The sequence below is a fragment of the Dermacentor silvarum genome, chromosome 1 (assembly GCF_013339745.2).
Source record: "Dermacentor silvarum isolate Dsil-2018 chromosome 1, BIME_Dsil_1.4, whole genome shotgun sequence".
Lineage (NCBI taxonomy): Eukaryota > Metazoa > Arthropoda > Arachnida > Ixodida > Ixodidae > Dermacentor > Dermacentor silvarum.
The window spans coordinates 102,749,319-102,772,826 of record NC_051154.1 but is presented as its reverse complement, the minus strand read 5'-3'; the positions used below and the strand labels follow the sequence as shown (position 1 = coordinate 102,772,826).

General features: G+C 44.4%; 1 protein-coding gene across 3 annotated transcripts in view; it reads right to left on the bottom strand.

Annotated features, from left to right (window-relative positions):
• Positions 1-14,767: 14,767 nt before the first annotated feature.
• Positions 14,768-23,508, bottom strand: part of LOC119434046 (putative acyl-CoA synthetase YngI) — a 115,416-nt gene continuing 106,675 nt past the window's right edge. For all 3 annotated transcript variants that reach the window (XM_037701355.2, XM_049671740.1, XM_049671741.1), the window contains exons 14-16: positions 22,748-22,889; positions 22,557-22,667; positions 14,768-16,629 (exon numbers count right to left, since the gene is read on the bottom strand). In XM_037701355.2, coding sequence (XP_037557283.1) covers positions 16,510-16,629; positions 22,557-22,667; positions 22,748-22,889 — 373 coding nt within the window. In that variant the 3' untranslated portion in view covers positions 14,768-16,509. The remainder of the gene's footprint in view (positions 16,630-22,556; positions 22,668-22,747; positions 22,890-23,508) is intronic.

The following is a 23,508-nucleotide window of genomic DNA, read 5'->3' as shown; positions in this document are numbered from 1 at the left end:
CGAATGTCAATTGGCCGAGATGTTTGGGTGAAACCGACAACTTCTCTGAACGGCCACGCAACCAGCATGCGAGAATACATGCTCGGACGCCATAGATTTGTTGGTATCGACCTGAACTTCATCGCTACGTATGTAAAATACATGCTCGAAACCGGCGCGCATGTTTTGCCGCGCCTTTAGTGGACTGGAAGTGGCCCGACGATCAACGACCGGGTTGCTATAGTATGCCTTTGGATTGCGAAGGCATTTCAAGCCTCCGGCTTCGGGCGGCGTGGTGGCGTGTGCGGTGGGGTAGAAGAGAGGGAAAGTGCACGGTTCGGCATCACTCGGGACTCGGAAAAACAGTCGACAGTCGTACTACCACAGCCACACAATCATTGCTCGTGAGCCGCCATTCCAGTACGATTTCAAAATTTTCGCGCCACTCCTGTCAAACTCTCGAAAACGATTAATCGAACAGGTGTCATCGATTCAGCCGATTAACTGAAAGGTGGACATCGATGAAGATTAATCGTTTTGCGGGATACATTTAATCGATTAATCATTCATAGATATTACCAACCCTACGAGCGAATTGACCTTCGTCCGGCGGCTCGTATCAACGCCAACTAAGCAGTGAAAACACAACGCAGGAAGGAAGGACTCTGCCCCCGCCGCAGATGGCAGATACAGCCGCCCGGGCGGAAGGACGCGGCGTAGTACGCGGCCTCCCCCCTCCCTACCCTCCCCCCGGAGCCTTGCAGCCCTGCGGGCGCGCGCGGTCGGGCAGCATAAGCTCCCAAATAAACACACCTGGAAGCAACGTCTTGAGAATATTCTGCTGAGGATGTTGCTCGGATATATGTCAAGTTAGGCTCGCGATAAGTCCAGCAGTAGACGTGTTTAAAATTCATCGTGGGCTTAGTGCTGTGGACATCCTCAGTATGTCCCATAAAAAGTTAGGACGTTCAGATTCTTCCGGGACATCCACGGGACATCCACGTGATGAAGTAAGTGACAAAATTAATAGTGTGAAAGCAAATAAACCTTCTATGGGTAAAATAATGCTGCTAACAGTAATGCTAGTTTATTCAAGACATCCTACTGATAACATGCCACCAAAAATTCATCATTATATAAAAGAAGAGATGATTGCTACAGTACGAATGCTCAAAGCAATGACTACATTTCCATAACCCAAAGTGCACAGCAAACTTGTCCACAGTGAATTAAGACTGCAAAGCAAGACAATCCCATTTTGAAGAAAATATCTACCTCGTGTTTGGGGTAGCTGGGACGAAACATTAAAATAGAGTGGTACACCGTACACAAAGGACAAGGTCGATCCAAATAGGTCGCGAAGTTTCGGGCGAAAAGCGGTTCAGAACGAATTGGCACCGACATCAGCAAGGGTGGTTATGGGAGCAGTGATTGAAGCGCGACTATGTTTGGAGGGAACAAACATTGCGAAAAAAAAGTATTTTTTAATTAAAGCGAGACACAATTAGATCCATTCAACGAAAATAAAATTCCTAATCAGTTTTATATACGCATGGCGAGAAAAGAACAATACCTTTTTTTCAGCGCCCACCGACAGCGGCGGGCGTTGACGCCGCAATCATTTTCAATGCAATGCAGCTCTTGAAGTGGGCAGAAAGGCGCGCTCGTAAAGTTCACTTGTTACAATACGCCCCCTCACATGTTGTTTCTTTGTTTGTCGACGTTTGTCTGAATTTGGTGACGCGGGTAGTTTCATTGTTTCTCAATCTGTTCAGTCAAAAGCAGTGAGTTGCGACCATCAGATAATTGTTTACTTTAGTTGTTATCGTGGGACAGCGCTGGCCGACAGGCTTGGCGTCCGACGAAAGGACGAGCACTTTACGCTCAAAGCGTTCGTCAGCCTCCAAAGAAAGTATGTTCTGTGCAGCGATGAGATTTCGACACCCGTACGGCTGAACTTTTCCTGCATCGCTTTCCGCGCTGAAAGCTCGAAACGCGCATCAAGTCGAATGGCGGGGCAATTGAATATAGATCTCTAATGGCAGGCCTCCGAAAACAAATTTAGCGCCTTTGAGAACAAAATGACGTCACTTCTGTTTTTAACGGACATGACATCAAATTATTTTTTTTCCGCCGGAAGTGTTCCCTCCTCACACAGATGGCGCTAAGCCCCGTGAACCGTTAAAGCCCCTCAATGTAAAAGTAGTATATTCTAGGCACTATAGTAAAAGTAGCGCCAACCCCTTCCCTCCTCCTCCGTTCCACTGTCCCGCTCGGCGCGGCTAGGCGCGGCCAGCGCGACGTGGCGCCGCCAATGTCGACCCTGCCGTAGCAGACGACGGCTAACGCGCTACCAGAGGAAATCCACGGAAAGCTTCGTTCGAGCCCTGCGGAGCAGTTTTTGAGGCGAGATTTTGCTTCGTCAGTCAGTAATTGGCCTTAATGATGCCGTTTTGGAAGCAGCAACGCGACGATGCGAGACGGCGCAGCAAGCTTTTGCGCTCGCCGGTTGGCAAACATAAAAAGCATTTTGCCCTCGCCTTGTCGGTTGCGGCAACTGAAGGAGCAGCAGCACGTCATTACAATGAAGTTCTTGTCCCTAACACGTTTGATCCGTTTGCGCGTACAGCATTTTCGTCGCACAGGTCCGAGAATAGCGGTCGTGGAGCGCTGGAAAGAAAAAAAATATACAAAAGCGCAACGTGTGCTTCCACGTGACACGGATTAGCCAATGGGGGAGCGGAAGAGACTGGGGCGACAGGAGGCGGCGAGGAGGAAACGCCGGGGTTAGCGCGGTGGCGGCAAGATCTAAGAATGGCGCTACTTTTGGAAGATTGAGGGGTTTTATGAACCGCCGATGAACCGCCATGATTTGAACGTATGGGCTTCTATGGAAGCGTCGCTACCAGGTATACTTACCTTGCAAGGGAGACCAACGGCAAATTGTTTGTAGCCGTCTTGAGCTTGTTTTTTGAAATGCGATTATTAATTAATTACATTGAATTATGAAAAACATTATATACTCATTTAAGGGCATAAGCCACATTTCAGAAGTTGTACAGCGTGCTCAGAAACACCCAATGAGGTTGTTTGCATGACGCCACTATTTAGCGGCCTTTCTTCAGAGCTCCGAAGAAAGCCCGCTAAATAGTGGCATCATTTTCTAAATATTTCGCGGGCTTTTTTCAGAGCTCGGGAAAAAGACTCACGTAAGCCATAACGATATGGAAACAACTTTATTGGATGTTTCTGTGAACACTCTAGAACTTCTCAAGTGCGACTTATGCCCTACAGAGAATAAGTCAAATTTTGTATAATTTAACGTAACTAATTAACCAACTATTAGCACTTCAAAAGGCAGTCTAAGAAACTCAAGACGACCCCATACACAATGCCGTGGGTCTCGCTCGTCCAAAGTGTACCACTCTATCTTTAAGGTTTGTAGTTATGTGAAAAACCCGGCTATGAAGTCGCTACATGTATAACACGGCAGGTGACTTTCCGTGGCCCTTAAAGGAAAAAATAAATATTAAAAATTATAATTATTATATGAAACAAAATGCACTTTTCTCCTTAACTCTGTGCAGGGAAGTACAGTTCAAAAACAAGTGAAATTAGCATACAACGACTTTAAAAAAATTGAAAAATCGGATTGCCTGTTTTTGTTATATTTGTAACTACCTCAAAACTGATACAAAAAAATCAATGATGACGTACTTGTGTAATGAAAGCTCTTTCTTTTATAGCAGTTTTGGCAGGGTGCATCAAATAAAGTGCACCTTTGAAAGACAGCCGAGTCGCTGATAATCTGCGAACCTACACTTCGATGTTGTAAAAATGACATTGCAGATCTTTTAACCACATGAAAGAAGTATGTTTACTTTGGCGCTTAAGTAGCAATAAAATAAAATTATACTTCAGGCGTCAAGTGCACTTCATTAAGAAAGTGTCAAATCTGTGAATGGTTCTGCAGAAGGAGCAGCTTGACAATCGCCAGGGGCGGCCAATCAAGTTTGTTGGTACTGAGAAAAAAAAAAGTCCGACGATTACGATACTCCCTAATGCGAAATTTGAGCGCAGCTGTATACGCGTTTCATTTCGCGATATATTGAGGCAAGGAATTTGAGGCCGAAATCACCGCACCGACTGGCAGTGGGCCAGTGCCATCAGCGCCTTCGGAGAGGTTGGGGCAGTATAGGAATGCTGGCATGATGAGCGGCATCGGAGCCAGCTGTGGAAGACGACAACGAACGCGCGAGCAGAGGCACAAGCGCGTTCGCTCGGTTACGCCGAGGGACGGCGACGTTCAACCCAGGAACGGGCGTCTAAGTGCTGCGATCTAATACTATGGTGTCATCTCGTAATCTCGTGCGGCACTTTTCTTTCCTCCTCGCCCTTTCGCCATACTCTCCTCCTCCGCTTTCTTCCTCGCGCTCTTTTCGCTATCACCATCTTTCATCCCCGCTGTGCTCCGCGTCCGCTTTCATCCTTCGCTGTGCTCGTTCGCTCGGCTACGTCGCTCGGTTACGGTTCACATGCAAGCGATTGAGCGATGGAGCGAACAGCGGCGCGGCGAAGTTTTTCGCGAGGTTTCGTTTCACATGCTTTGCTGCCGTGCATTTTCCACCGCTGTGAATATTGTCCTATGCGCAGGCTTTCCCACACTAGTTCTCCACTGGTCACGTGGCGAGGCGGGCGGCATAGGCACCGACTACGGGGGGGGGCTCGAGCCCCCTCCCGAGTTTTCCCGGGGGGGCTGAGCCCCCCCCCCCTCCCCTCCTGCCCCTAAAGTGTCATTACCGGAGTTCTGTTACCCACATATTTTGAGGATTCTTGTGCGTTGGCTCTACCTTTTCACTTTTGTTGTGGCTAAAAGCTTACGACATCATTGTTGGCGCGGACGTGCACGGCTTTTTATACTTTCGCTTTAATTCGACAAATCCTGACAATAGGAGGACAAGCGCATCAGAAGCACCAGCGGCGGCTACGTCATCCGTGTTTCCTCACTTCAACAATTTTTTTTTAATTTGCGCTGAGAACACCATGCACAGTCACAATATATTTAAATACATGCATGCACAGGACAAAGTTTATTATATTTTTTAAAGACAAGGAGGTAGCCAACTAAATGGATAGCCTATGCCTAGAGAAGAAATATTTTGATGTATGTTTACCTCACTTCAAATTACTTTGCGTGCTTTTTTGACCCTGAAAAAAACCTGCAGACCTCAGTGACCCCTTCGGCAGAGACTTCTATGAACGGCGTCTGAAAAGCATGTGAGTTATATGTGTCTTAATATTGATTCTCTTTCCAGTAGGCAATGCTAACGACTGGCTACAAAAAAAGCTCTTCTGGTTATTTACAACATCTACGCATTAGGGATGGAAACATCGCCGCTTGCCTGGCTACAAAAAAAGCTCTTCTGATTATTTACAACATCTACGCATTAGGGATGGGAACATCGCCGCTTGCATGTATACGCCATAAATACAGGGTGTTTCAGCAAACACTTTCAAGAATTTTTTTTATTAGAAGTTGCCTGTGGCAGATAGCACAAGTCTCATGAGCTGGCCTACTCGAAGAGGCGGACATTACTTGCCCAAAAAATTGAAATGCATAATCGACTAATTAACAAAAATTCACCAATTAGGTTTTTAGCATATTAACTTATGGCCCATGTTGCAATTTACAAATTCTAGCCATGGAGTTAGCAAGGCGGATGCACAAGGAACTAAGTCTCAGGATGGCACCAGTTTCGAGATATGAATTCCCGAACATTGCGGAGAAATGCACCGGCGTTCCAGTTACTTTTGTGCTTACCCGCCGTGGTTGCTTAGTGGATATGGTGTTGAACTGCTAAGCATGAGGTCGCGGGATCAGATCACGGCCAATGCGGCTGCATTTAGATGGGGGCGAAATGCTAGAACACCCGTATACTTAGCTTAAGGTGCACGGTAAAGAACCCCAGGTGGTCTAAATTATTCCAGAGTCCTCCCCTATCGTGTGCCTCATAGTCAGATCGTGGTTTATATATCTATTCATATAATTTATATATGCTATTCGTACTTTTGTGCTTCGATGCATAAAACGACGTTTTGTTAAGAAATTGACTGGCACGCCAATGCATTTCTCCGCAAAGTTAGAGAATTAATATCTCGACACTGGTGTCAGCCTGAGAATTAGTTCCAAGTGGATCCGAACTCCACGGCTAGAATTTATAAATTGCAACATGGGTCATAAAGTAATTAGCTAAAAACTTTATTGGTTAACTTTGTTAATTAGTCGATTATGCATTTGAATTTTTGTGCAAGTAATGCCCGCCTCTTCGAGTAGACGAGCTCATGAAGTAGAATTGTAGTATCTGCCTCAGGCCACCTTTAAAAAATTTGGAAACTGTTCGATGAAACACCTTGTATATATAATTCACTCAGTAACCGAAATGATGCCAAGCCGGATTCACTCAAAATCAGAATAAATAGAAGTCTAGAAGTCATGCGCAGCAGCGCTTATACTCGGACTCAAAGTACTAAAAAAATAAAAAAAGAGTGTAGTTTGGCCGGGAAGGCGAAGCAGTATTAGTGATAGCGAAGTAGAAGACAATTACACGAAGGAAGATTCTTACCGTGTGAAACTGTGTAAGGATCGCACCCGTGTAAGGTCCGCATCCATAACTTGACAGCCAATATTAAAAAAAAGACATCTAATCGAGAAGCAATCGCGTTCCGTGCGCTGATTCTGATCGGGCTCAACAGCGAATTGTCGCGCGCAGCATACTTTCGCGCGTCGCTACTGGATGTCGAGAGGAGGCGATCGCGGAGGTTTACGGCGGATTTCATACTCGTAGTTGGAAAAAGGAGCTCAAATGGCCCGGTCCCATGAAAGGCTCGTCAAAATCGCGACAGAAAAGTGCGGCCTTTGCACGAGTCTATAAGTTAGTTATAGTGGCCATATCAATTGTAGTAAACATTCACCTAAAATTAAAATAGGAAGCATAGTGTAATGCACGGACCATGTAAACCTGTAAATACCTCACTGGATGACCTCGAGCACTCGCTTTCACAACGCAAGCATTATGCAGAACGCCGGCAGCGGAGGCGAACGGTTCGTACAGCCGCGCGATTCACCGCAACTCCGAAAATTAGATTCATAATCATTATCTGCCTATTTTTATGTCCACTACAAACAGCCTCTGTCAATGGTCTGTAATGACCTCTGTCTCTTAATTCTTCAGCACTAGGGGCGCGGGAAGACAGACCGGCAAGGAAGACAGCGCGCATGAAGTTAGCAGCCATCCCTGCTCGCCCTTTATCATGGCACCCACCAATGATTACCAACAATTAGATATGGCACGCGGGCCGCGTAAGCGTCAGCCGCGCAGTCATTCACAGCTACGGCAGGGGTAGCGGAGAAGACGCGGGCTCTTCTTCCCATTCGCGTTTGATTACGTGACCTACAACTAACCCGAATGTTGAGCGCGTGGGAAGTTAATGCCCATCAAGCCGCCATACTTTTCGGCTCAGTGTTACGTGGGTTTTCCCGCACCCACAGTGTATGGGTCACTCATTTATATGGCTTTTGGATCTAATACGGAACATCACGGCGACGACAACAGCGAAAGTTTGCCTGGAGTGTCGATATAATTGCTTTCGCCATAAAGCGAGAAATAGAAAATTGTTAGCAGAGTATTATATATATATATATATATATATATATATATAACTTTATATGTTCAGGCAAATTAAAGAAAACTGGGCAAATTTTGAGTCTTTCTATATTCAAACGACCACAGACCGCAACTTTTGAGTGATTAACTATAAACTACCTAACATTAGAACTAATTATGGGATGCAAAGCTTGAGGTATAAAATTCCTAAGCTCCTAAATGAAAACAGGGAAATGTTAGACCTAATAAAGCAATCGTCTTCAATGAAATTGTATAAAAGAAATATATGTTACCGAACATAGCTCGTTGGTGTGATGTGCGGTTTTCATGTGGATTATGTGTGTTTTTTTTTTTCGCTCTAAATGTTTATTCATGCCAGTTGGAGCCCAATGAATAGTACAGCGCTTTTATATGTAAGACACAGTAATGAACTATGGCTGTTTTTGTTTCCCTGTTTCCTATATTTGTTCCCGGATGCGTACTGTAGCAAATCGTGACGTCAAGAACTGGAACAGCAGTACTACAAATATGGTTAATTACGTTTCTTATTACTCGCCCAAACTGTGTTGCTCATGCTGTTTTTTTTTAATGTTTGCACATGGTTGTGTTTGTTTTTCTTAAATTGCATGTATAATTTTTTTTCTCGAACTTGCCTGCTTAATTTGCTTGTTCACGTTTCCCCTACTCCCTTTTCGTTTATTCTTGCACTGTCCTGATTGCGTCGCTGGAGCGCAGATTGTACAGGGGTCAGGGCCTCAGTCAGGCGCTTGCTAGCGCCTTTAGTCCTGACCCTTCTGGTTTTCTGTAAGCAAACTGGAGAATCTGTGAATAAAACAAATATATATATATATATATATATATATATATATATATATATATATGAGTAGGTTTCGGAAAGCTGGTCGGGCCCCAGCCCCCTCCGGCAATATAACTTTGCGCCTATGGCGGGCGGTCATTGGTTCGGGAGCGGTGCTTCCGGGCTGCCGCCCCTGCCACCGCGATGAAATTCCAACTTGCTCGAACCTCGCCGCTCCAGCCGCTAGAGTGACCTAGAATATTCCAGGTCACTCTAGTGCCGCCGCCGCAGCTTGAAACAGGTTTCTGCGCCGCGGCGGCAGGAATCGCGAGCGTTTTCGCTTGCATGTGAAACAGGCTTAAAGGGATAGGGACACAAAAGTTGGCGGGTGGTTTTTTTGCGTCGGAACAAAAGTTGAACTGTTGAAAATGGCGAATACAACAAGCTGCTTTGAAAAAAAGGAGAAACATCTTTTTTTTTGCGATTTTCTGTTGCACCTTGCCTCCAAGCGGCCGCCGGCAGAAGCTGAAATTTAACGTCATAACACCCACCCGCGCGCGCGGCCAAGGTCGGCCGCGTCGCAGTGTTTCCAGGGGTGTCGGTACCTTGCAGCCTTTGTTTAACCTCTTTCGGCGATCTTCGCACGTGGTCCTGTCTGAAACATCACCGTCGGCACTCCACGCAGGTGGTGCGTATTACATGAGCCTTCCCGCGGTCGTCGCTTGGTGTTGACGCGTTCGTCGCGGCGGAAGTAAATGCCCAGACATTGCTCTTATAACAGCATCGTCGGTCGTGACACGCCGTCGCACGCGTACGTTTCCCAGAGACGAGAAGGTGCGTAAACTTTGGATACCTGCCTGTCAGCCATCACGCTCAGTCTGGAGACCTCTAAAAAATGACATTTGCGCGGACCACTTCGTCGACGATGATTAAGTGACCAGCCCAGCTGTGCTGAAAAGCCTCGGCATGCCGCTCAAAAGGCAACGCCTAAAGCCTGACGCTGTGTCATCGGTCTTCTCACGAAAACGCAAGGCAGAAATGATCAGCGGCGCGTTTGAAAAGAGGAGGCGAAAAGATGTCGGTACTGTTTTCGTTCACTTGCAGCCTTCTTGAGCAGTGTGAGGGTGAGGCGAGATGCCCGAGGCTGGGCACGAAGGCAGTAATGTCTTTAAAAATGTTGGCAAAGCATAGTAAAACAATACAAGGCTAGCGCGCAGCGAGCGTTACTCACGAGGTCAATCCTACATGGCAGCAGGGCAGACACACACAGAGCTCTGCTTCTACACAGGCTAAAGCATGGAAAACTGGGGAGAACGCTAGACAGGTGCTGCCATCTGTTGGGCGGCTGGCGAAGTGGACGTGAGAGTCTCGGAGGTACTGATACCTCACAGAAGTTGCTCACGCCGCCCCGCATAAACTACTCTTAAGTCATGCGCGCTGTGCTCAAGCACCTCGCAGCTGCCTCGCCTGCGTGCGCTCTTGAAAAAGCAAGTTTACAGTGGAAATGACAAATTCTTGCACAAGTGTCTGGTGCAGAGCGAAATCTTCGTGGTATACGGTTCGCGAAAACCTGACCGGCACTTCCACGGCTGCCTGCTCTTCTTCGTCGCTTGACGCGGAAGGCATCGTAACCGTAAGCAGTACTATTTCTTGCCAAGTTGGAATGGTCCTCGTCTTCAGACGTGTACTCATCGCTGGTAGATGCACCAGAACTCGAATCCATGGCAGCGTCGGCGCGCTTCGAATGACCGCATTCGAATGACCGCGGCCGGCCGGCTGGCTATCCGACGAGGGTGTCGTGACGTCACGCCTTCCAACTCCCGCGGATCGGGCGGCGTGCTCACAAGAACTCCAAAAATAAAGCCATTGGCTCAAAAATAAGCTAAGAGCTAAGTGACCACTTCTTTTCGGTGTAATCACACACTGAGGATTCATTTTCAGCATTTTCGTAAAGTTTTCAGATTTTGTGTCCGTATCCCTTTAAGAGCTGCGCTCTAAAAAGCTCGCAGTATGTTCAACACATAACATGCAGCCATGAGTGACGGACACACAGAGCGATAGCCCTCAACACATTACAAAACAACTGTGTGTTAATATTCTGGGGGGGGGGGGGGGGGGGGGGGCAAGGTTTGTCTCTGCTGATATCAGTATGCTTCACTGCAATACACAGGATTCAATGTACAGTATTGCTTATTCTTGGAACTCACTTATGCAAAGAGCATGCAAAAGCGTGCCTCTTCACCTCTCTTCGACAAAAAACTATTGTTTGATGTAAAAGACATTTTGTTTTTGCTTCTACTACTATAGTAGTAGAAGCAAAAACAAAATGTCTTATTGAAACTGAGCATATTGAGCACAAACAGGATCAATGTGTAAGAAGGATACAGCAATGAGGGAGGAAGGGGGGGGGGAGGAAGCATGCATTATTTTTAAAGTTTTCCCTGAACACACACTTTTTGTGTGATACGTATGCACTTTTTAAATAATCATTTACCTTTTGACGCCGTATACAAGCAGCAGCAAACTTGGTAGTACAATTCTGGTATTTGCTTCTCGTGCTGCCACAAGAGGGTACCGCAGGTGCCGTCACAATTTTTCTTGCATGCATATTTTGCAATCTAGCGCCGCCTCATCTTTCACCAGCTTTAAGGGGGGACGTGGCTTTGAAAATCAACTTCCTGGTTTCTTCATGGATTTTGATGAAAATTGGCACAAATGTTTAGAATGTCTCCCTGATACTTCCATAATAGTTTCAGAGTGATACCTTGAGAACATTTTATTGAGCAGAATTTTTCTGTCTTGAACTTTCTGGAGGGCCTGGGGAGCTTAAAAAACATGATGGAAGGCTCGTTGAGTATTGACTGCATAGCTCAATGCGTGCTGAAGGTCGTGACAGTCTTACTTTTTTTTTCGCAACACAAACTTTTTAGATAGTCATTTTTCAAGTTACCTTCGCACCAAGCACACTTTCGGGGTGAACGAATAGCCACGCCATAAATTTATAAAAAGTCAAGATAAAAATGCGAGACTGTCTCGACCTGCACTGTAGTCCAAGGAACGTGACAAAAAAAAAAAAAAAAAAAAAAAAAAAAACAGAATCAAAATAGGCTAAACGGTAACGAAGAAATCAGCTCCAGAAACTGAGCAGAAAGGCAAAAAAAAAAAAAAAAAACAGTTTGAGAAAACGGCTTTCAAAGTTGCACCTTATCTTGAGTTCTCTAAAACGCACCAAAGTTGTAATCTTTGATGTGTTTTGTGACGTGGGGCTTCTTGGACATGTGGCCTCTGGTCTGCTGAGCCTTCGTTCTGCCTCTTTCACGTTTGTATGGCATTTTTTACTGTTTACTGCTGCTCTACAAAGAGCATGGTGCCTGGGTTTCAAACCAAGTGAGGTGCAGAACTATGTGGACATAAATATACAGTAGTTCTAGCGTTGTATCTGCAGACTGCCTCATTGATAGCAGCCTCTAGTGCAGTCAGTGAGGCATTGTTTTCTTTTGGTAGAATCGACCATGTTACTGAATGAAGGCTCTCAGCAGCCTTCTGAATCATCTTCCATTGACAATGGCTATGGAGGTTAGGAGAGTCACTGATAGATAGGCAGCAATGCAGCTGCTAGGTGCTTTCCAGCCTGTACTTTTGTATCATGCCTCACTTCTGCAGCCAGGTGTCTGTGCCAGCCCAAGTGGCCTAGTGAATAGAGCTCATGATGAGGTTCTCTTTATGAAGGGGTGGTATGATAGGTATTGTTACGAGATATCGTGGCATTACGATAACAGAGTCGGCGCGCGATGTGCTAAGTCGCGGATCCGAGGTGCCGATGTGCGAAATGCCTGGTCGCGGGTCCGCGGAATAGACGCTCGACGAGCTTAGTCGCGCAGTCCGAGGTACCGATGTGCGAAATGCCTGGTCGCGGGTCCAAACGCTCGGTAAGCTCAATCGCGCAGTCCGAAGTGCCGACGCGCGATATGCCTAGCCGCGGGTCCGAGGAATAGGCGCTCGAGGTGTCGACACTCGATGAGCGATGTGCCGACGCGCGAAATGCGTAGCCGCGGGCTCGAGGAGTGGATGCTCGATTAGCTTAGTCGCGCAGTCGGAGGCGCCAACGCACGAAATGCTTAGGCAAGGATCCGAGAAGTCCGCGCGCGATGTGCTTCATCGTCGAGTCGGAGACGCCTACGCGCGAAAGGCTTAGCCGCGTGTCCGAACATTCCGTGCCCGAAGCTCGGTCGCGAAGTCCGCGTCACCGATGCTCGGAATGCTTAGCCGCGGGTCTGAGACGTCCACAAAAAGCGGGATCGGCCACGCTACTGCGATGTCCGCGTAGCGCCCGCTTAACACTAGTCGAGATTACGGAAACTGTCCGGAGCTAGCGAGGCGACCGCAACAAGCGGAGCAGACCACGACCTCCTCGTCGTCTGATGGCGTCGTCTGCTCCACGACCATGGAGGAAGGCCCTCCATGTCCACGACTGTGGAGCAGCCGACGCCATCACGGAGCAAGCACCGGACCAATGGCGAACCGCGCTGGAGTCACGTGGCGGGCGCGGCCAATCGGTGGCTCCGGCACGACCTTCAATCATTTGCTTTTTGTGTGCTTGTTTCTGTATGGAGGAGATCGCTGAAGCGGCAGATTTGAAGACGGAGAAATGCGCTTTCCAACGAGACCAAGATGGCAGCGCTCGGCTGTGCCGTTCCAGAGATATCGTGGCTTGAAAAACGCTGTTCTTTCGCGATTTCCATGCAATTTTTGGCACCTTGACTGATACAACAATTTTTTTAGAGCACTTCTACTTGGTTTTCAGTGATGATATTTCGGAATCAGATAGAGTAAGAGTTACAGAAACGGAAAATGTGATTTTCAAAAAATCGATTTTTTAGCCATTTTTCGCGATGCGAAAGCCGCGTCCTCCCTTAAAGAATTTTCGTGAACAGAACTTAGTTTTCATAAAACTGGACACAACATTAATAAAATCGTAAAAAAAAGCCCCATTTGTAAACTTACTGAAAAATTTGGGAGTTGGCATGTATGGTTTAATGGCGCAGCAGCCATCATGGCTATAATGCACCAAATTTCTGTATGTCAATCATTTTTGACCATGTGTCCTTCTGTTTTGAATCCGCTACACGATTTTAATATAGATGATCGCGTTGTGCATTGCATCCAGCCACTGCAACTATGTTGACTGCAAGTCATGCATTTGATAAGAACAGAGACTTGGCCATGTTGGTATTACATTTTCATAGGTTTGTAGTGCGAGACGAATGAGGCAGATAAATAGGAGACCGCAGAAGTGCTTATATTATGTACCATGTATCCAATGAAAATGAATACAAATATTTGTGGCTGAAGAAAATCATGTACAAATTGCAGGAAGTGCACATCACCATCACATTATCAGCAAAATAGTTTTATGCCAGATTTCCTAGAAATCATCTTTTGCATGATTTAGACAATTTCATCATTATACATAGCCTATTTTTGCATAGAGTGAACACAAAGGTAATAATATAGGGCCTGCTTCCTCCATTCAATGCTTGTTTGTTCAAAGATGAAGCCCAATGCATCGAACAAAACAAAAATAAAATATTTTAATCATAGGACAGTCTGTTTTGAAACTTCCTTGAGTGCTATTAATTCCAATCTAAACTTTTAGTCTGGAAATTTATGAGAAATGATGTATGCTATAGTCATGTGAATATGGCATGTGTGATTGCCATCTTAACACACTCAGTTTGGAACAAGATGACTGAGATGAGATTAAGCAGAAGGCACAGTACAATTCAAGATGTGGCTCTAGGTTAAAGAAGACAAAGTGTACCATAACATGCATTATAGCCCATGAAGTCACTTCAGATGATTCCCAGCACAGCTAAGAAAAAACCTCGGCATTTTATGCACAACATTCTTTCTCTCACACACACACACACACACACACACCCCAACTCAACATATTGGATAACAACAACTAAAAATCGAGCACTACCAGAAAATGTGTTGTAAAGATGAACAGAATTGCCAAAGACAAAATACACAATATTGCAGGTGTCCAAGGACATGACGATATAACTTAGCTCAGTAAAAGTTGGCATGGTAAGACAAGGACACAGGTGTGCGGCTACATTTACCTGAACAGAACATCACACCAAAAAAAAAAAGAAAATTAACAAAGCTTCAGCTCTTTTTATTTTGTGTACAGATAAGTGGACCAATTATCTGTGAATAAAACATGATTTGAGTTTTGACTAATTCATTTAAACAAACGTCCATATACAAAGCACAATAAAAACAGAACTTTCATGTTTTATCACAAAATTTGTGCTTCACGAAAAAAAAAAAAAAAAAAAAACGGGGAGAGAGGCACACGTAACGGCTACTACATTTCAGCTCGGTTATCAAACTGCCAGTCTATTCAGACTTTCGATACACACTGAAAGAGGATAAACAAGTAGTGTTCACGGCCTCTTTTACATAGCACAATACACACATTAAATGCTCGTATCACTCGTGACCTGCAAACAATGTCACTTGAACAATTGCAACTTGAGCAATCTGCTGGATAAACTCCATTTTGCATTCAGGGGAAAACTCGGAGTGCATTTCATGCCGATGCGGCGAGTGCTCGAGTCGGGTACTGGCAGCAGCTCGCGCAGGTGCAGACGCTCGAGGCGCGGAATCTTGAACCGCGTCGACTGCTACAGTGGCGCGCGCTGGCTGCATGGTCGGTAAGTGTGCTACTGTCAAGGGTAGTGCACGGATTTCATTGTTACTGCGGTAACTGAGCCGATATTCTTAACTAAACATTGTGCGACGCCAACCTCTGAGCCTTCATTGGCGATAATGGGGTTCTGCAAGCTTCTTTTGACACCATCCATCATTTGTTCTTTTGAAAGGCCAGGGTACTGAGTGTGTGCACAAATATTTCTTCAGTGTGTGTGCTACCATAATAAGCAGCGACAACAAAGAGACACCAAAATGTGCGCGCAACGTGCTCAGTCTTTATTTGACGTGAAAGGAAAACAAAGCACTATGCGGGTCAGACACGAACACCTGTCTGGTTTAATGAACTATTGTCGAGAAGAATCACTTCCAGCTCAATGTCTTAACCTAAAGCATTCCTTTATTCTTATCTGTTTGTTTCATTGTGTTTGACCCGCATAGTTATTATTGTTGAGTGCTTTGTTTTCCTTTTGCATCAAATAAAGACCGAGCATGTTGCGCGCACATTTTGGCATCTCTTTCTTGACGCTGCTTATTACGGTAGCACACAGAGTGAAGCAATATACATGCATGCACTCAGTACCTTGGCCTTTCGAAAGAACAAACAAAGGATGCTGTCAAAAGAAGTTTGCAGAACCCCATTATCGCCAATGAAGGCTCAGAGGTTGGCGTCGCACAACATTTAGTTAAGAATATCGACTCCATTCCCGCAGTAACGATGAAATCCGTGCACTGCCCTTGACAGTAGCACACTTCCCGACCATGTAGCCAGCGCGCGCCGCCGTAGCAGTCGACGCAATTCAAGATTCCATGCCTCGAGCGTCTGCACCTGCGCAAGCTGCTGCCGGCACCTGACTCCAGCGCTCGCCGCATCATGATGCAATGCGCTCCGAGTTTTCCCCTAAGTTTGAAACAGACTGTACAGCTCCTCAGTGTGTTCCTGAGAAACAGTACACATTTTGTGGAGGGGTCCTACAGCACATAGGACAATTGCCTCTTTTTGAAAGAGACTGTATCCTTGTCATTTAACAAGTGTAGGATATCTGAGCAAATATAAGCACACCATAATATCACCTGCTCTACAGGCCACCACCACATTTGACTGCTTTTACAACAAGCATGACACATAAGTTCCAATATAGTTTATCACTATATACCATGATGCCTTTACTTGCTGTACTGCCTCTGAAAAAGCCGACAAATGCATGCTGCCAATGCTTACACCACTCCTGAAGCAAGAAATGACTCTTCTTATTATCATCCACAGGCTCAGGTGTGAGAGGCCAACAAGAACCAGAAGCCAAAAGGTGTTCAAGGTGGTAAAGTCCATCATCACTGAGTTCTTCCTGCTCACAGACCCAACTTCTTTGCTGCTGCTTCCCGCATTCTGTTTTTCTGTGCTTTTCCTATAGCTGTCTTTGGATAATCTTTCTCATAAAGGAAATACTTTGGAATCTTGAAGTGGCTAAGCTGCAAGGAAGAAAAGAAATCAAATTTTACAAATTGTCAAACACTGATACTGGTGTGTCAACAATAGATCATGCACCCTGATATATATGGTAAGACATTTTAACAAGGCTGTGGTGCTCTGCCTTGAGGGGTAAGATGTGTGTGCACAAAGGGTGTGCTTGCGCAAATGAAGCAATGCAGGTGCACATTGTGATAGAGGACTGGGCTGTTGTACCTTAGGGTCCCTCAGCAGTCCTTATTGGAAGAAAGTTACACAGAGGGCACTCTAAAGCACTTCCCCACGGAGTGTTCCACCATTTATGTACACTAAACAGAAATCCTAAAGCTTCAGCCTCCTCTCTAAAAATGTCAACCAGGGACCATATTTTATAATGATGTGGGAATTATAGAATTGTATTTTCTCACTCTCACGCATGTGCCACAAACAATGAGAACACATGCCCTCTTCTGCTTTTCTTGTGCAGGGAGCCAGGCAGCTTCCACCAGCAGCACGATCTCCTTGCCAACCGACGGCAAACATAGACTGTCAAGTGGGAGCAGAGTCCCGTGCTGATTGGGTTACGAGAGAGAGCTGGGCAGGGGATGTTGACATCAGTGGGATCCAGCGAGCGCCGAGAAACAACTGCCAACCATAACCAAGGGAGAATCACAGGCCTCTGGCCTTCCCTAGTTTCATTATTTACCCTTGTTTATCAAACCCAAGTAAACATCTACTAGCCCTCTTTTCCCAGCATTTAGAAAGTCCACTGGCACGTGATAAACCTTGTTTCGGGAAAAGTGTGTTTCTGTTGTGTTCACCCCTTGCCTTTATGCTGTTGAAACTTATAGTCATGCAAGGTGAGTGCTCTGGAGTTATCAATCGCACCTACAAGCCCCAGACGAGGATCGGAGATTCGGTAGAGCACGGACTAGATTGGGTCTGTGTAACAGTTGAGTGAATGCCAATTCTCCCTATCATGAAACTTCCTCCACCTTGCAGGCTTCCGCAGAACTGATTTACCATACTCAGTGTCCAGTAGCTTCAATTTGTCGATTAATTCAGACTTACTCTGCGATCAACTAGTTTCCTGTTTAGCTCAGATTGTACTGCGACCGCCCTGGAAAGGTGTTGGTCCCGAGTTCAATTACTGGACCAGCACAAATTATTTTTCAACTGCGAAGCTCTCTTTTTGAGAAACCCGTAGCACGTTTCGTTAGTAGCTTTGTGCTACAGTTAGGTGGATGACAATTTCCCCTTTCATCAATTTTCCTCCACTTTGTGGGCTTAAGTAAAACTGATTTGCGAATGGGAGGAAGAGAATTCTTTTAACATACGACCCCAAAATCAGAATATTTTCCTAGCTATCCGCCAACAAACTAAGTCGTCTGCATGCATCAAATCCCAAAAGATGCTGCTCTATCAACACACCCTCTTATTTATATGAAATACTTAGTATAATACAACTTACTTGCCTTTTTAGCCTCATTTCTGGGATTAGGATGCATATCATAAAAAGGAGCAGTGATAATAGGAAACCCTGATGTGGACCCTTCTGGGTATCTACTGTTGCATCTCAAGTTAGTCCTTATGTTAAATGAACTGTATTATTCTGGTATATTTCCTTTGCCACTTCTATACTCGAGGCCTTCACATCTAACAAGTTCCATAAAACCTCCTGGTTTATAATATTGTATGTACTGCTAATATCCACATAGACTATTATACAAGAGCCTGTTCTCTTTCTTGGCTATTTCTAGACATGGTGCGATTATAAAGAGGTTATCACCTACACATATGTGCCGATGATGATGATGATTGCTAGCGGCATCACCTTTGAATTGTGGTGGCAACAGATCAGCAACTGCGTATGCTAATCACCAAGCTATGGCTAAAATGTCACCTCGTAGGAAGCTGTGGAAAGGGGACATTAGCCTGACTGGTGCCAATCTTGGAGGCCATACAATTCCTCAAGCTGTATTCATTCTTTGCCATGTGGCAGTACATGCAACCTATCTTGTGGTGTGGGTGTGGTGGACAATAGAAATGAGTCATGCTTCTGCAGCAGACCATGAAAAAATGTGCAGAGAACATTAATTTATATACAGTGGGTAGTAGCACCTGGTAAAGCTTCACGTGAAATTCAAGACTTCAAGGCACAGCTAGAAAACAGGTTGCATTTGTTAAGGATGATTAAATCGCGAAATTGTGCAAGCCATTCAGTTACTATTTTCTTTACAACTAAGAGCTCTGGCTTAAAACAAACATTGCAAAGATTCTAAAAGGGCAATCCAAAAATCTAGATTGATTCAATGGTTACCTTTGCTGTCTTTTTAAAGGGGCCTGCAGCACTTTTTTTCATATTCCGTATTTGCTAGATGCAACTTCTGTATCTGCTAGATGATACTGTCATGAACATCCGATCATCCTAGATGAAGCTTGGAACCCACAACCTCATTGAAAGACTGCCTGCTCTTTCGTTTGACTTTTTAAAGCCCAGCCCCCCCCCCCCCCCCCCCCACTAGAAATGAATTAAATGCTGGGTTTTTAGGAGCCAAAACCACAATCTGATTATGAGGCATGCTATAGGGGGAGCTCCGGATTAACTTTGACCACATGGGGCTTGTTAATGTGCCCCCAATGCACAGTACATGAGCGTTTTTGCATTCAATCCCCATCAGAATGTGGCCGTCACGGCCGGGATCAAACCTGCATTAGACCTTGAGCTCAGCAGCACAACACCATAGCCACTGCGGAAGTCTTCCGTTGGATTTCTCCTTAGTTTAGGAGCTGTAACATCATTTCTACATTAGTTTACAACTTTGGACACAGAAAGTTGGCAGGCGTTTGACTCGATGGCGTGTTAAAATCGGGCAAATACTGCCAAATGAATCAGTGGTTGGTATTGGCATTTTTTTGTGCATCTTGTTTAATTCAACCCGCTGGATAATTCAATCAGTTTTGTTGGTCCCATCAGGGTAAATTAACGGAAGTCGACTGTAACACCACACTATAATAGGGAGTTTTAATATTGCGGAAAATACTTACGTTAGCGTTAGCGTGCGACCCAACGCTAATGCAAAGAAAGGCTGCACTGCGCGGTACAAGGTAGTGTTTTAGAATAGCGGAATGGAGCAAAACGCTAACGCCAACACAAATACACTTGGGCGCCATCTCGAGGCGGATACAGCAAACATGAGCAAACCCTCTCGTTAAGCCTACTTCGCCGCTAATCCGAGAATGTATATCGAAAACAACGCCCATTTGTAACCTGTACGCCGCTGTCGAAGCATCATCACACAAATATAAAGCAAACACGAGCTTTAGTGGGGAACGAATGAGCCGAACAGTGCAGGCCGATGACTCGATAGATTCGAAGTGGACGGCTCTCGCTTCAACAGGCGCTGCCATCTTGCCCTACGTACGAAATTTCTTGAGTGCGTTAGGGTTGAACGCTATATTCCGGAAATAGTGTACATACGTAAGAGTTCTGGCTACGTTAACGTTCCTGCGCATGCACAGCTTGCAGCACACAACGCTAATGCTAAATCCTTGCGTTTGCTGTTTTTCCACTATACTAAAACTCCCTAAAATATGCTCTCTGAGATGGGCAATACAATATAGCGTTGTAGAAAACAATATTGACTTTATGCCAATACAAAAGCTTGACGCAATGAGGGCACAGCATGGTGGGCATTGTTGTGTGTGGGTGGAATGCATAGCTTCAAATGCAGTAGGAACAACAAAAAGGAGCAGAAGGCCACAAGAGTGAGGCAGCAGCATATGATTTCCAATAATTCCATTAATACAAGGCATATTTAAAAATATTTGTGAGATGTCCCTTGAAACCAGACACATTCCACTTTTCATAAAATTGTTGCTTTAACCTTTAAAGAGATACTTAAGAGAAAAATTATCTGACCTGTATTTGTAAACTACCCTTTTAGAATGCCAAAAAAGCGACCCTTACCATGAGCAGAGCCTTAGTAAGCTAGAGAAGATGCAAAAACAAAAGTCGAGTGATGACACCGCTTTGAGGTTCCCGCACCATCTAGCCATGAAGCCATGGATTTTGATGGCATCTGTTTGGGCCTAGTTAATTTTTTATCGGTAAAGCTCAACTGCATTGTATTCTAAAGCAGCCAGAGACTGAACTTGGCAAGCTTCAAGAACTTTTACTGAGCCACAATAACCCAAATATAAAAAGAAAAAAAAAGAAAAAATTTATATCCATCTCACACTAACCTACCGACTTTGGGGTTTCAGTGCAAAATTCAAGAATGAAACTTTGAGCTTCATTTTATTTTCTGGTAATCAACCTCTTACTGCAACATTAACTAAAATAGAGTTTAACTATAGCCTCATCATGCTCTTGCTTCCTCAAAGATCCATGTTCTGTACATGGACATGTGTATTCTCCTTGAGACATTGAGAGGATATGTTTCTTGCAAGACCTCTTTGTGTAGTAGCTCAGCTCACCGGATTTTCAAAAGTGAAACTGAAGGAATTTCACATCCCAGTCAAAAAAAAAAAAGCACAATTGGCTCCAATTAGATTTTCCAATAGGAATTAACTGGGACCAATAGGAACCAATTGGAAAATGCTCACTTACAACCAGTTACGATTGAATCAGAGGAGAAATCATTATAGTTGCCAATTGAAATGAACTGGACCCAATTGGAAATCCAACTGGTTACGATTGAGTCAAAGTGAAACCAATTAAGTCCGATTGGACTTACCATTTGGAATCAACTGGGCCCAGTGGGAAATCCTTACTCCAATTGGTTACGATTGAGTCAGGGATGGAACCAATTGAGTCCAATTGAACTTGCCAGTTTGAACCAGTTAGGCCCACCTTACATTCCCAACTGAGTCTAATTGGACTACCAATAGGAATAAACTTGCTAAAACGTAACCAACTGGGAAATCATACTTTCAGTTTATGAACCCATTCAAGGAAACTGGAATGAGTTATAGCTATATATGCATGCAGTACTAAGGCTATAGCGAACCTGTTTCTGACAGCTGGAATCCTATTTAGGCTTGCTTTGTGGTGTATATATATATATATATATATATATATATATATATATATATATAGGTATTGCCCACTGGTGAAATTGGCCATTCCAACCAATTGGTACCCATTGGGTACAATTGGTCACTCTAACAAAAACCAATTGGTCATGTTCAATTGGTTCAATTGGTCCAGTTATGTACTAATTTACGATTGGAAAATTTCCAAATGGTACCAATTGGAAATTTCCCAATTGGAGTTATTTGCGTTTTTTGACTGGGATCATAGTCTGACTATGCTTCCAGATATAATGTGAGGTGCTTTCTGATGCTGGTAATTACATGAGAAAATTTAGAAATTGCATTACATTTGTGCAAACATGATATTACTTCCAAGAAAACATTGTTCAGCTGCAAACACTACACAGCAGAGAAAGAAAACAAGCTTGCAAATGTCACCTGAATGGGCACCACTTCTACACTGTTGAAGAATAATGTGCAAGGATCAGATGTACGGTTGCTCTGATAAAAATGAGCTGAGATGTATATAAGCAAAATGTGTTGTTCTGGAACACACTGACAGGACCTTCCCTGCTATTCATGTAAAACATTATGTGATTCATTTCCATCCCCCCCCCCCCCCAAAAAAAAAAAAAAACTGTGCATGTGATTCATTCACATCTAAAAACAAGGTTAGGCATTGTTTTACAACCAATAGCTGCCTTCATTATGACACTTAAAAGCAGAAGGCTACAGATATTTTTGCTGGGTACATGTCAAGTGAAGGATCTACCCTACAAAAATTGTCATTAAAAGCTCTCCACAAAAAAATTTTAATTTCTCAACACTGCTTCTGAACACAGGGGAAAAGCAATTATTGCATCCAGAAAACAACTATGACAGTAGGAGAAGCAAAGCTGATGTGCGCACATACCTTGCCTTTGCAGTACTGCTGAAGCTCAGCATCAGTTACCTTGGATTCTGGCTTAAGTAACACCCAGGCACAAAGTTCTTCACCCATCCGCAAATCTGGCACTCCAATTACCTGCCATGTTTCACACCAATGTAAATGTTGCATGTACAAAACACTGAAGATTCAAAGTGATGAAAATAAAAACATCATACATGGCATTCATCAACAGCAGGGTGGGTACCGAGAACTTCTTCAATCTCAAGTGGATAAATGTTCTCTCCTCCTCTGATGACCATATCCTTCAGACGTCCAATGATACTCAGGTAGCCATCTTCATCCATCTTGCCCAAGTCTCTGTATACCATGAAAATCATCAATACACATGGTGATAAAAGAATTACCGCCTATAACAGATGCAGAAAAAAATCAATCTCAAAGATGCCTGCATTGAATTCTATAGCCCCATCATGAAAAAAAAGTATTTTTTCAAATTCACACCTAATCGCCACGAATAACATGGTGAACAAAAAAATAATGGCATTTGGTCAAACATGACTCTGTGTCTCTGTTAATGTAGGGATGTTTAAGCTAACGTGACCAATAATTCCTAAAGATATGACAGGCGAGATATTTGAGTGATTACTTCGGGATAACTTAAGCCGTATTGCTGTACATATAATTTGCTGAAAAATTTGTAGTTAGACAACTAATTAGTGAACATTCAATGTAATTAACCTTTTAACTGTACAATATAGGTGCTGCATCATAATGGGAAACGTAGTGCTTTCTGAGTGCACTCCATGCCAATTTTCCAATTTACAAAATTGCAATCCTAATAGCTTCTGACATGACAAATTCCAATGTATCCGATGTGCCAAAGCGAAATGAATGTGGAATTTCGTTAATTCAAACTCCAAGGGGAGAGAGAGAGAGAGAGAGAATAAACTTTTATTATGAGCAAACGCAGTCTGCG